A 14,203-nucleotide genomic window follows, 5' to 3' on the forward strand; every position below is an offset into this window, starting at 1 on the left:
GGGGAATGAGGGTGGAACAAGGGGTGTCCAAAACAGCTAGAAGCCTAGAACACATCCCAAAAAATTTTGAAGAATGGTTGGTTGGGGACAACTATAAAATAAAAAATTTATAATAATCTCAAAATTATATATAAAATATTTAGAAGACACCAAAAAATGAATGGTGATATAGAACTAGTTTATGATAAATATATCAACTTTTACTATTTCTTGAAGTTGTTTTTTTTTATCACACGTGCCTTTCCAAAACTCAATCTCCTAATCATTATCCCCAGCATGATTATGTTTACAATTTCCAAAACCATATAATTTTCCCTCCTTAGATTGATGCAAGATGTTGAATTTCTGCTTTGCCCTCAATTCCCTGCTCTTGCTTTTCAAAATGAGTCGAAAAAAAGAAAAGAAAAAAATCAGATTTTATAGGCAATAGTTTTAGGTCCTTTATGTTGAAAGAAAATATTAACTAGGACCTAAAACTATTGGATGTAGAATCAAATTCATCTTTTGAAAAGATTAAGATTATGTAATTATCAAATACATCCCCACCAAACATCAAAATTTATGGGTCAAATTTCAAGAGAAATAAATACACTGAGGACAACATCAAACAATCTGAAACAGCATTTTGTTTTTAACTCTCCCGCTGATTTAAAAAAAGTGGATTAAAAAAAGTGGAGACAAGAATCAGCGGACATAAACAATATATTCCTTATTGAATATACAAAAAGAGCATGTGCAATACCATCCAAGGTATCCATATTGGAGTCCTTTTATGGCATATTATATACCACCCCATGTAAGTGTGCAATTTGCTGAATACAATAATTTTTTCAACATATGTGAATTCAGTTCCTCATCTTTTGTTTCTTGGAAAATATATTTACAATGGGATTAGAAGATGAAATCTTAGTTCATATCCTCAACAAAGCTTCTACAGAGTAGATATGACCAGAAAATCTGCCAAACATCCCTGTCTAGTGCAACTTGGCCACTGACATCAACAAGCTATCCTCAATATGTGATAACTCAAAAATGCACTGATGAATATTTAGTATGCTCTAGTGCTTGCTTTTGGCTTGACAGAATGGTTTTGTTCTACTTAGACACACAAAAGTAAGCCATAACAGGGAACAGCTTCCAAAAATTAAAAATATATTACCTGATTTCGAACAGTTAATTTGAGGCTTGTACGAAGTTCTTCACTATATTGTGCACCCTCAATCAGGGTCACAAAAGCATAAATACTCTGACCTTTAACCTGCAAAAAACACAGAACAGAAAAAGAAAGATAAATTAACCACTACTAAAGGAAGAAAAGACAGTCTGACCAATCTAAACTAGCTGCAGACTATTTTCAAGAAAGGAGTATTCAGTATACCTCATGCTCTACCCCAACCACAGCTGCTTCAGCACACTGTGGATGTGAAACAAGGGCAGATTCTACCTCTGCTGTACCAATACGATGCCCACTGCACACATAGTAGCGAAAATGCCATCATATGATCAGGCAAAAAAACTGGGGGATTGGAAGACCAGGAGAGACTACAAAAATAATTGGGTAGAGATATTAAGATAAGTAAATGAGATCACTGATTTTTCATTTCCTTTTTGTTCGTTGAAATTATAATTGCATTCATTACAGTTAACTGTCACAAGATACAATCCTATGTTAATGAAATCCATCCCAAACCATGACAGGACATCTCTTAGCATCTTGAATTTATCATTGAGATTCTGGCAGTAAGCAGGTTTCGTTTGAAATGTCCAAATGGTATACAAAATACTGAGATGATAAGTAAGCTTTTTGATATCCAGATATAAGACCTTTTTACTGATTCTTCATGTGTCTATTATAAAGTTATTGGGGGCATTGATTTTTTTATTCCGTAAGCAGTGTTATTTTTGCTGGTGACATAAACCTTTTCTCTCTATGCTTATCGATCTATCCTGATCAATGTGGAAAAAGTCGAAGCCGGGATTAATGCGGCAAGGGTCCAAAAGTTGAAAAACTCTTTGAAGTCTAGAGTTTTTTGAAAAACTCGGCAAAATTAAAAAAACACAAAAATATTCATTTTTTTTTAACATCTAGAGTATCCACAACATCAAATAAATGCATTTCCACATAAACATGTAAAGAAAGCTAATATATAATATGTATATGAAGTCTAGTGCTACATCACATATCAAAATAGTGAATCAACTCCTGAATCTTGAGTCTTGTCTAAGTCTCAACTCTCAAGAGTCAAAATATCAACAAAAAATATAATAAATGCATATCATGAGTCATCTAAAAGTCATAAAGTAATCCATCACTGAGATCCTCTTCCCCTTTTACGGGAATAGGGAATGGCTTTGCCTTTTCCTCTAGAGGAAGAAGGCCCAACCCCTGGAAATACAAATGGAGTCAGTCATCCTCTAGAAGTCGATGGAAGAGGTGGCCTCTGTCCTATGCTGCTGCTGCCCATCCTAGATGGTGTCATCTCCTCCTCATCATCCTCAACCAGCTCTGCCTCCTGACCCTGATGTTCCTCCTCCTCCTCTACCTCTGGCTCTCCCTCCCCTGCAACTACTACCTCCTCTAGATCCACACCTAACCAATCCGGGATCAAGTCCCTGATCGGCCTCTCAGTCTCGACCCTCCATGCAGCGGTGGTATCAATATTGTCCAATGAGATGGCTTCCACATCAGTAGGTGTCTAAAGTTATCTCACCGAATGGGAGAAAAAACAGAAGAAAATGATATCATTTTTAGCCTTTTCGGCCTCTTTATCCGCAGCCTAGGAGGACAGCTGACTTTTTGGGTCGACTCCCGATAAAATCGGGCATATAACGAATAAATCGTCATTTTTTCATTCTGAAAAAGTCTACAAAAAATCGGAGGATTAAATCGTTTTGTTGAAAAAATCGTAATATTAGGATTTAATCCCGATTTTTTGCAGACTTTTTCCACACTGATCCTGATCAAAGCAAGGGTTGCACGAGTGTTTCTCTCTTTTGCCATCATCAATACAATAAAATATGAAATAGCCTTTATGAAAGAATATTAAACATCATGTTTGGGCAGCCATTGGGTGTGGATGAACAAGCCTTGAAGAATTATTGCAATCACTCAAGACTCGTTTAGTTCTAAAAAGTTGACTATCCCCATTGAAGTTAATTTTTGAAACTAATTTTATGTTAGAATTTTTTTATTGATGATCCAGTCTTAGTGAAATGCAAGTATATGCATTACTCTAGGAAAATTTTTGGGCAAAGTTTCTTGAGGTGAGATAGAGAGTATTGCCCCACCTTCCTGGACATTCTATTTTACCTTATAAACTCTTTTGAATTGGTGTCCTAGCCAGTATTGTTGTATATCGAGATAATAAGTTCATTGGGTCATATTGGTTGAGTATCAGTAAGAAGCCCCATCACCTTCTTACATTTGTTGACTTAGTGTTGCATGAATGGAGGTGACTACTCCTCATGCATGCATGACAAGTTATGTGCTGCAAAAGGCACAATTCATTAGGTCATATTGGTTGAGCATTAATAAGAAGCGCCATCACCTTCCTATGTATCTTGACATGGTGTCTAATGAATGGAGGTGACTACTCCTCATGTATGACAAGATTACTATTTTCAGATTAAGATCATCATTGTCAGTTTAAGACCACCTTGGATCACATGCAACAATTTCTATTTTTTGCAGGTTTGCCATGCATACAAGTTACGTGCAACAATTGGAGCATGGTGGGGAGACAAAGTTACTTGACATGTCCAAAAGGGCCATGTGTCATGAATCCAAAAGGATCACATGGATTTGTGAGGACACATGTCATGTTCAGCATGTCAGACATAAATCCATGGGCACATGTGTCAGACATGCATTTGGCACGTGTCCTATTCACAAGACATGTACAAAATGTGTGTCCAACATGTGCGCTTTGAGTGCCCCACAAACCAGACACCCATCAGTGATGCTAATGTTATTTTTTATGATAATGACATAGAGGAGGATTATTGATAGTGTAGTGATGTTGATGCTAATTTTGATGATGATGACATGGAAGGGGACGACTCAGTCACAAATTATGAGATTATTCCACCTATGATTCTAGTATCTACTCAATATTGTATACACCATTGGCATCCCCACCTATAGGCTATAGCAGCCATGATTCAGTGACTATGTAATACATTTTGATTTTGGTAACTTAATAAGAAAATTCTAGTTTATGGTTCCAAATTTCCAATTTCTTGTGTCTTTGTCATTTCATCATCGATGATGTTGTACAAGTTGTATGATTAAATTTGTATCATCATCATGTAAATGTTTCAGTTTCTAAATTCTTTAAAAAAATGAATCTTTATGTTCATATTTCATTTTTGTATCTATAATTCACTAATTTGTTATATATAAATAATGTGTCTTCTATGTAATGTTTCCAAGATTGCTATGTCTCATGTTAGACACTAGTATTTCTATATCCTCTATGTCTCATGTCAATTGACTTAGATGGCAAAGTGATATAGTCAAATGGATACTTTTTAGATTTTTAAATCTACTGTTTATGGATAATTTCTAGTTTCAAAAAGTTAAATTTAGAAATTGGTTAAATCTTTGAGCACCCATCTAGTTGTTATCCTAGAGATATTCTTCAATTTACAAATTTGCTATTTTTGGAAAGTTTCTATTTCTTCGAATTGGTTTAAAGCCATCAGTTTCAGTTTAAGATCTCCTTGGATAACACAAATTTCTAGACTTAGTAGGATTTCCACACATACAAGTTCCATGCAACAATATGTAGGAATTTACAGGGTAAGTTCCTCAGACAGAACACCAAAGGACACCGCTCACAACCAGATCACAGATCTATACACCAGTATTTTTGACGTGGTTAAAACCCTCAAAGAGGGAAACAGTCCACGGCCTGAGCCAACGCGGCCACTTCAGGCAATTTATTAATAAAAGAATGAAAATTTACATAAGCTTCTCTCATGCACGGATTACCCTACAAATGACCCTCCATGCGCTTTAAATAGAAATCATGGACCAATCGGGTGTCAAGCCACGGATCAAGTGTCGGTAATACTGAGGAGAGAATGAACCGTCGGATCAATACATATCGTGACCGTCGGATTGTAAGTTACAAAATGTACAAGGTAAAGAAACACACTTTACCTAACTCTATACTAGACCAAGTTGTACTTAACTATTTCCTATGTGTCGGAATATCCTAACATCCCCCCTTAAGAACAACTTGGTATAGGATTGAAGGATTTACAAATATGACACAATAGGAGAAGGAAGGAGGCACTAGAGCCTATCCCCCCTTAGTGACGACTTCCTGAACTCCAACCACAAATCGAAGTTTAGTGAACTTCGCCTCTGTGAGAGCCTTTGTGAAGATGTCTGCAACTTGATCATCTGTTGAACAATATTGCACTTCAAGAACATGGTCGTGAATGAGCTTTCTGATGAAGTGCATGTGCAGTTCAATGTGTTTGTTGCGCTGATGTTGGACTGGATCTTTGCATCGCTGAATGGCACTCTGATTATCACACCAAAGTGTAGTCGGATGCTGCTGCTGAAAGCCAAACTCTGACAGGATCTGACGAAGCCACAAGGCTTCCTTACTAGCTTCTACGGCACCACGATACTCTGCTTCTGCTGATGAAAGAGAAATGGCACCTTGTTTCTTGCAAGCCCATGTAATAGGTCCCGAACCAAGAGTGAACACATAACCGGCAATAGACTTCCGATCATCAGGGTCACCAGCCCAATCGGAATCAGTGAAACCAACCAATAGAGGAGATGCTTCGGCACTGTAATGAATCCCAAACTGAACTGTACCTCGAACATAACGAAGTATTCTTTTAGCTGCTTTCCAATGACTTTCACGTGGGTTTTGCATAAACCGAGCAACAAGGCCAACGGCAAAGGAAAGGTCAGGTCAAGTATGGGTTAGATACAGAAGTTTTCCTACAAGTTGACGGTATAAGGTAGCATCAACTTCAGGAAAAGTACAAGTGACTGAAAGTTTGACTCCAGACTGGAAGGGAGAAGGGGCTGGCTTATAGTCTTCCATGTGAAAATGGCGTAGAATATCGCAGGCATACTTGGACAGGGAAAGGGAAATACCCTCCTTGGATTGCAAGACTTGAAGACCGAGAAAATAATGTAAGTGTCCTAAGTCTGTCATTTCAAATTTCTTTTTAAGGTTGGACTTCACATGGTTTATAAGGTTGGGATCACTAACGGTAAGGATAAGATCATCAACATAAAGAACAAGAATGATAAGAGACTTGCCCACTTTCTTGGTGTAGACAGTATTGTCAGAATGACACCTAGAAAAGCCAGATTCTAAAAGAAAGCTATCCATTTTGGCATACCAAACTCGAGGAGCTTGCTTGAGACCATAAACGGATTTCTTAAGCCGACATACAAGGTTGGAGTCTGTTTTTATGAAGCCAATGGGTTGTTCCATGTAGATTTCTTCATGCAAGTCCCCATGCAAGAAGGCAGATTTAACATCCATCTGATGGACTTCCCATTTGAACGAGGCAGCAAGGGAAAGAACAAGGCGGATAGAGTTCATTTTGGCAACAGGGGAGAAGGTTTCAGTGTAGTCAATACCTTCAACCTGTGAAAAACCTTTAGCAACAAGACGAGCTTTATGTTTATCAACTTTCCCATCTGGTCCATACTTGGTTCTGTAAACCCATTTGCATCTAACAAGTTTTCGTCCCTTTGGTAGAGGAACAAGATCCCATGTATCATTTGCCAATAATGAATGATATTCTTCATTCATAGCTGCTTCCCAATCTGGATGCCCTGAAGCTTCTGCAAAGGTGTCAGGATCATAATTTACTGGAGCTTGAGCCAGTAAAGAAGAGGCTCTGTCAAACTGAGAATGTGTGTGTCGCTGATCTGTAGGATCACCAGCAAGATCACCTGCTGCATCTCGAGTAGCACGAACCCATTTTGGAAGCTGAGGAGCTGAAGGAGGATCCTGAGATGGTGGGGGAGGATTGTCATCCTCACTTTCATCATCTGAAGAAAAAATGTTTTCAAAAGTAGAAGAGATAGGGAGAAGTGGCACATCCGCCGGACTAGGCTCGCAGGCCGATATATTTTCATCAAATTTTACATCTCTTCTAATGATAACATTTTTGGACTTAAATGGAATTAAGTTTATAGCCTTTGACATCTTCAGAATATCCAACAAAAGTACATTTTTCACTCTTAGGTTCTGAAGCTTTATGCTTTTCATCTGGAATATGGGCCCACGCTTCACTTCCAAAAACACGAAAGTGACTTACATCTAGTTTGATTGAGCTCCATGCTTCTTCTGGAGTGATATTCTTTAAAGCCTTAGTAGGAGTGCGATTTATTATGTAATTTGCACAGTTAATTGCTTCTGCCCAAAAACTAAGACCAAGTCCTTTAGATTGTAGCATACAATTAGCCATTTCCTTTAAGGTGCGATTCTTCCTTTCAGCTACACCATTTTGTTGTGGAGTATATGGAACAGTATGTTGCATTTGAATTCCATTCTCAGTGCAAAAGTTGATGAATGTGTTTTTAACATATTCTCCGCCATTATCAGATCTTAGCCTAAGAATTTGATGTCCAGATTGTTTTTCAACAAAGGCCTTGAAGGCAAAAAATGTGTTAAATACTTCACTCTTGAGTTTTAAGAAGTATACCCAAGTGCGTCTGGAGAAATCATCAATGAAAGTTAAGAAATACTTGCAGCCAGAGAATGACACAACTGGAAGTGGACCACATAAATCACTATGCACAAGCTGTAGAGGGGCTGAGGCGTGCCAAGAGGCACGTTTTTCAAAATTGTCCCAATGATGTTTTCCAAGTACACATCTGGAACAAACACCATCTCTGCAAGATACCATAGGAAGACCTGTCACCATATTTTCTTTACATAGGTGCTGAAGGGAGCGATAGTTTAAGTGACCAAATCGCTCATGCCAAAGTTTGCTCACTTCATCGTTATGAGCAACAAATACTGAGGGAAGATTTGATGACCCAAAGTTGTGAAACTTATACAACCTTGTAGAATCATCAGCAATGCCAGTAGCTAAAATCTTTTTAGGATCTCTTAGGTCCTTGATTACAACATCATGAGGTGAAAATTCAACGATTTTACCTTCACCTGAATGAGTTATCTGATATACAGATAGAAGGTTGCAGGATAAGGTTGGAACACATAATACATCATTAAACTGACCATTGTCTAGATGAACAGTTCCAGTCCCTACAACACTAAGAGATCTATCATCACCAACATATATATTTTTGGTGTTACAATCATTTAAAGAAGAAAACATGGCTTTGTTTTTGGCCATGTGTTAAGAAGCTCCAAAATCAATGAGCCACTCATGAGAATGAGAAGAAGAAGATACATTTAGTGCATAGCCAGACCGAGATGCTTGACAACCACATGCAGAAAGTGCCATTCCTGAAGATGAAGTTGAAGGTGAAGAATGCTCCAAATGGATGTTATGTTTCTTCATCGTTGCTTCCAAGGCTTCCATCTTCTTAAAGCATTTGGATTCTAAGTGGCCATCTCGATTACAAAAGTTGCAATGTCTATTAGTCTTCTTCCCTTTGTTTTTATTTGTCTTATCATTTTGTTGAAATGATTTTTCATTTTGAGGCTGAAATTGCTTAGGACCCTTGTTTGGTTTAGGACCATTCTTTTTAGGATATGACTTCTTAGGATTCTTTGAATTTGGTTGCTGCTGGGCGTCTAACGCTTTCTTGGAAGAGTTTCCAAGATTAAGAAGACCATGGTGTAAGAGTTTTTCTTGTTCTCTTATTAAAGAATCACAAAAAGAGTCAAAGGAAGGGGACTTGTAGTCTATTCCTTGAGAAATGAATCTTCTCTTGTAGAATGGAAGGTGGAAACAAACACAGAGTAGGCTGGTCCCAACTTAGTAAGAATGGAATAGATAAGGTTACTATCTTCTTTCTTAACCTTAACACCTTCCAAGAGATATCTAAGGGTCTTGAACTTGGACAAGAAATCTTCAATGCAAGAAAAATTATTAGGGTCCAATGTAAGCAACTCATTTTCAAGTTGATGGCTCTAAGTTCACTTTTAATCCCAAAAACTTTAATGATTTGTTTCATTGCTTCATCAGGAGTATCAAGTTCTGCAATATGGAATTTAAGATCTGGAGAAATAGACATCCCTATCAATCCACGTGCTTGATCTTGCCTATTTTCCCATTTAGCAGCCTTATCTTCATCCTTCGGTTTCCTTTCTTGGCCTGAGGCTATTCTATAGAGACCTTTACTTCTAAGTAAATCCTCAATGTAGGACAACCATAGGAAGTAGTTGGTGCTGTCAAGGGTAACATGGTATTGACTTTCCATTTCAAAGGAAACTGAAGCTAAAGATGTTGAAACTAAGTGTTCCAATGGATAGATCTCGAAAAATTAGGCTGGTTTAAAAAAAACGGCTCTGAAAACGGCTTCCGGATGAAGAAGTTATGGCTTTTTGAAAAAAAGTTGATGAAGTCGCCGACAAAGTGCGGGAATGTGCGGAAATGAAAAAATCCGCCCCCAAAAAATGGAGATTTGAAGCCAAGACTTCTACTCTCTTAAAATAGCTTTCAACCAATTGAGCTATACAAAAAAATTTGAGAGAGAGAGAAAGAGAGAGGGGGGGGTTGATGCTTTGGGTTGCGTGCTTGCTTTGAAAAGGCTCTTTTTCCCTACAAAACAAAAAACACAAAACCCAACACGGACATGCAAAGAAAACGAACTTTACGGCTCGAAGTTAGCTTTAGCCGAAAAACTAAATATTTTCAAAAATGAACCTTGCGGCTCAATGTTAGCTTTATAGCCGGAAACTACATATTTTCCTCAATGTTTCTGATTTTCTGAGATCACCCTAAGGCGCAAGGAAAAGAGCATACGCATGAGAAAAATCCTTCCTTCATGTTTCTGATTTGCCCAGATCGCACAGAGTCGTAGGGCAAAGAGCATACGCAGAAATGAAAGGTATAGATCTGGTAATAAAAAAGGCTAAATAAACCGAAACCGAAATAAACAGAGAGAAAATAACTGTAAACTGCAAATAAACACTGTATACCTCCAAATCTTAAAAATGACGCAGCTAGGGCTACCGGAAACCTTTTCGCGTGAAACGAAAGGGGTTCCTCACTGGAACAGATGCTCCCAACACAACAGAGCAATCCTTCTCGGCCTGAAAGCAGTCAAAAACAGTAGATCTAGGAAACGGCAGTCGGATGCAGTTCTACCGGCTTCAGATTTGGATCACCAACGGACGCGGCCCTCAAATAGCTCTGATACCATGTAGGAATTTACAGGGTAAGTTCCTCAGACAGAACCAGTGTTGCACGAAGCGCCCCCCCCCCCGGTTCCAAGCCCCGAAGCGCGTCCCGTACGGAAGCGCCTAGGAAGCTTGGCCAGAAGCGCGCTTCCGAAATTCGGAAGCGCGCTTCCAAAATTTTTAGACGCTTCCTGGAAATTTGGAAGCGCTGGCGCTTCCGAAGCGCCGAAGCGCGCTTCGTACGGCGCTTCCCAGACGCTTCCCAGACGCTTCCCAGATGCTTCCGTACGCTTCCGGAAAAGCTTTTAGAAAATCGTTTTTTTTTCAATTTTTTTTTAAATTTTAGGTGAGTTTGCTTGTTGGGGGTGGGTCCACCTTGGGTTAGGGTGACAAATGAAAGCAAAAAAAAATATAAATATAGCAGATGCTCCCTCATGGTAATGTTAAATTCTTAAAGTAAAAGTGACATTCTCCTTTATTTTTCATTTTCATCCTTTTACTTAAATTTTTAACATTACCATGAAATGACTCAGAATGTTTGAGAGTGGTTCCAGCCTCATTGGACTTCATATGGAGAAAATAGAATTTCATATCCTATTCAAAATTCAGCAGACTTAACAGTTTTCAGGTATTCAGGATCAATGGGATTGTGGCATTTCATTAGATTATATCAAGTATGAAGGTATGCGATTAGCATTTAATCAAGAGCCCAAGCCCTATATGTACCCTGGTGTTGGTGGTGTTAATTGTTGAACTCCTTTGTCACGCGGCACGCCCTTAGCAAAAAATTACCTTTCAATCAAGTCAAAATCATCGATCAAACATGTTAAGCTTTTTCTACCATATTTTAAGTCTTGAATTAGGTAGTTTGATCAAAATTGGGCAATGTTGACTAATATCCCTAGACAATCGAGGTAGAGGCAAAGGCTAGACAAGAGGAGAAGAATTCTAGATCATTAATGTACAATGGATGTTATATCTATCTTGATTTATGCAAAAATATGCATGTTTTCATGTCTTCTACAATTAATTTGGGATGTTTGTTTTGAGTATAAATGCAAAAAAATATAAAATATATATATATATATATAGCAGACGCTTCTGCGGACGCTTCGCTTCCTAGATTTTTGGAAAATGACGCTTCGGCGTCCCCGCTTCCAAAAAACGCTTCCGCTTCGCTCCCGCTTCGTGCAACATTGGACAGAACACCAAAGGACACCGCTCACAACCAGATCGCAGATCAATACACCAGTATTTTTGACGTGGTTAAAACCCTCAAAGATGGAAACAGTCCACGGCCTGAGCCAACGCGGCCACTTCAGGCAATTTATTAATAAAAGAATGAAAATTTACCTAAGCTTCTCTCATGCACGGATTACCCTACAAATGACCCTCCATGCGCTTTAAATAGAAATCATGGACCAATCGGGTGTCAAGCCACGGATCAAGTGTCGGTAATACCGAGGAGAGAATGAACCGTCGGATCACTACATATCGTGACCGTTGGATTGTAAGTTACAAAATGTACAAGGTAAAGAAACACACTTTACCTAACTCTATACTAGACCAAGTTGTACTTAACTATTTCCTATGTGTCGGAATATCCTAACACAATAAGAGCATGCATGCAAGAGTGTTGTCTTAAAATGGGTAATTTCTAACTTTGAGATTATTATATTCAAAAAGTTTCTAGTTTTAGAAACTTGCTATTTGGCAATTGGTTAAAGCTTTGAGCACTCATCTACTTTTGTTCCTAAAAGACATCCTTCAATTTACAAATTTGCTATTTTTGGAAAGTTGTATTATTAGAAGCTTAGTATTTTAGGAAACAAATCTAGTTCTAGATTACCCTTTTTGGGGGAGAGCATTTGTGTGACTTTTCGTAATGATCAAGGAAATTCTATGTTTACACTTTATATTTTTTGTAAGTGTTATACATAGATTGGTTTGTGTAGTGATGAAGAAAAGAACCCAGAATTAGAGTCTACATAGTCAGTTGCATTTTATTGGAAGCGATCATCTAAACTTCTAGCAAGGAAGGATAGAAGAATTTGGACCATCTAGCACTTCACAATTCATGCAGGAACTACATGGTATCATGTTGATCTAGAAGCAGACATTTAGTAGAAAAGGGTCACAAGGTTCCCCTACAGTATCAAAACCATCGTTATAGAAGTTTCCTCAGTATATGGAAGAATCATAGTTACATGGTAGGAGTATATTCCACTAGAAGATCATGGAAGCAAGCATCAAAAACAATCTAAGAAGTTTGAAGTTATGAAGATAGTAGAGTTGCAGCATGAAGGCATAATTGGAGCATTTCTCATCTAAGACAACATCTTCAAAGGAAGTTGAGGAACAGTTCGTTCAAAGAAGTTAACTAGATGGCAATATGAAAGGAAGAGGTATGCATGTCTTTAGAAAAGAGGCTCTTCATTAGAAAACAGATTCACATCTCCAAAGAATATTGAAGGAAGAGTTGGACGAAGAAAAATACTTGGAAGCATAAGCATAATATGTCTTGAATAGATTGGAAAGTCATGACTCTTCCATATGGTTATTCGATATATAGTAGCATGACAGGTGGGCAGGCCGCAGAACACATGGTGATATTGATCAACATCCAATGTGGTTTCTTGAAGAACGTAAGGAAGATAGTTATGACAACTTTAGAGGGAGCTAGAAACATGAAGTGGCTTGAAGGAACCTGTAGTTTGAAATTTGAAGTAGCTTCACTTGTTTTGGCAATTCTGATGATGAGAAAAGATGTTTGGATATGGTATGACTTCCAAGAAGAATATATGGCAGAAATGTGTACACTATAAAGGTAGGAAAGGAAGCAATTTGATATGGAAAGCCATGAGATAGTTTGTTGATCACTTGATGGCATGATGGATTCGATATTGATCTAGAATAAGTTCACCTCCCCTATATGGATAGAGGGGGATATGATTAGTTGTACATTGATTAGTTTGACAAGATAATTTTGATGACAAAGATACTACAAATTATGGTTAATGGAAAATTATATAAAAGGATGATAGCAAGAACCCAGTCATGAAGATAGAATGTGAAAGAGTTTGGCTCCATAAAATGTTTGACAATCATGAAGGTCAAAGCTCAAGTATGATGCAATGTGAGATAGGAGCCCTACAGCTAAAACTATATCTCCATAGAAGAACAGATAGTTGATGATTGAGACAAGTTGAGACTTGTGATTATGTCTCCCTAGTTGAGAGGGAGTAAGGATATCCTCCTTGGTTGAGAGGGAGTGATGATGGACATTGTATTCGCCATGTCTCATGCACTAGGCCAAGGCTAACAACCGTAAGTCTAGTGAAGGAACTGGTAGGGAGAATGGAGGATTGGATAAGCATCTGGGACCGATACCGCTTGAGGATTTGGAATCCAAGATAGGAAGTAGTCATGTGGACCGATACTCTTTAAGGATAGGAAAGTGTATCCAAGATAAGAGTATTCGAAGAGGATCGATATTCTTTGAGGATTGGGAATCCATGATAAGAATAGTCCTATAAGGACATACCTAGTGAACATCCGGAGGGGTATGTGCCTTGAGAGGCAGTAATGGCGGTGCCCAAATGTATGCCTCCCAACATTGTGCTCTAATCTAGTGGAGAGTTAGAGTTTGTTAGTCAAGGCCTTGCTATTTTGTAGACTAACAATGCTAGTTATGATGTTGATGCTTGATGATGGCTTATCTGTTGGAATTTCTAAGTCTGACACGTTGGAAACCCTCCATGCAAATTACTGTTTTATTCCTACCTACTTGTTTGGTTAATTAACAAGTTATTAACTATGTAAATACTGAAAATAAATACAAGTGCATGCTCAACACATTACAGGTCATCAACTAAAGGAAACAAAAACAAGCACAGAAA

At 38.2% G+C, this 14,203-nt stretch overlaps 1 protein-coding gene across 2 annotated transcripts in view; it reads right to left on the bottom strand.

The window, feature by feature from the left end:
* ACS (acetyl-CoA synthetase) overlaps positions 1 to 14,203 on the bottom strand; it is a 288,618-nt gene that overhangs the window by 10,544 nt on the left and 263,871 nt on the right. For both annotated transcript variants that reach the window (XM_089446615.1, XM_089446614.1), the window contains 2 exons: positions 1,379 to 1,469; positions 1,160 to 1,258 (listed from right to left, as the gene is read on the bottom strand). In XM_089446615.1, coding sequence (XP_089302741.1) covers positions 1,160 to 1,258; positions 1,379 to 1,469 — 190 coding nt within the window. The remainder of the gene's footprint in view (positions 1 to 1,159; positions 1,259 to 1,378; positions 1,470 to 14,203) is intronic.

The sequence above is a fragment of the Pinus tabuliformis genome, chromosome X, assembly GCF_031772625.1.
Source record: "Pinus tabuliformis cultivar Carrire ecotype Pingquan chromosome X, CPIR1, whole genome shotgun sequence".
NCBI classification, from domain to species: Eukaryota; Viridiplantae; Streptophyta; class Pinopsida; order Pinales; family Pinaceae; genus Pinus; species Pinus tabuliformis.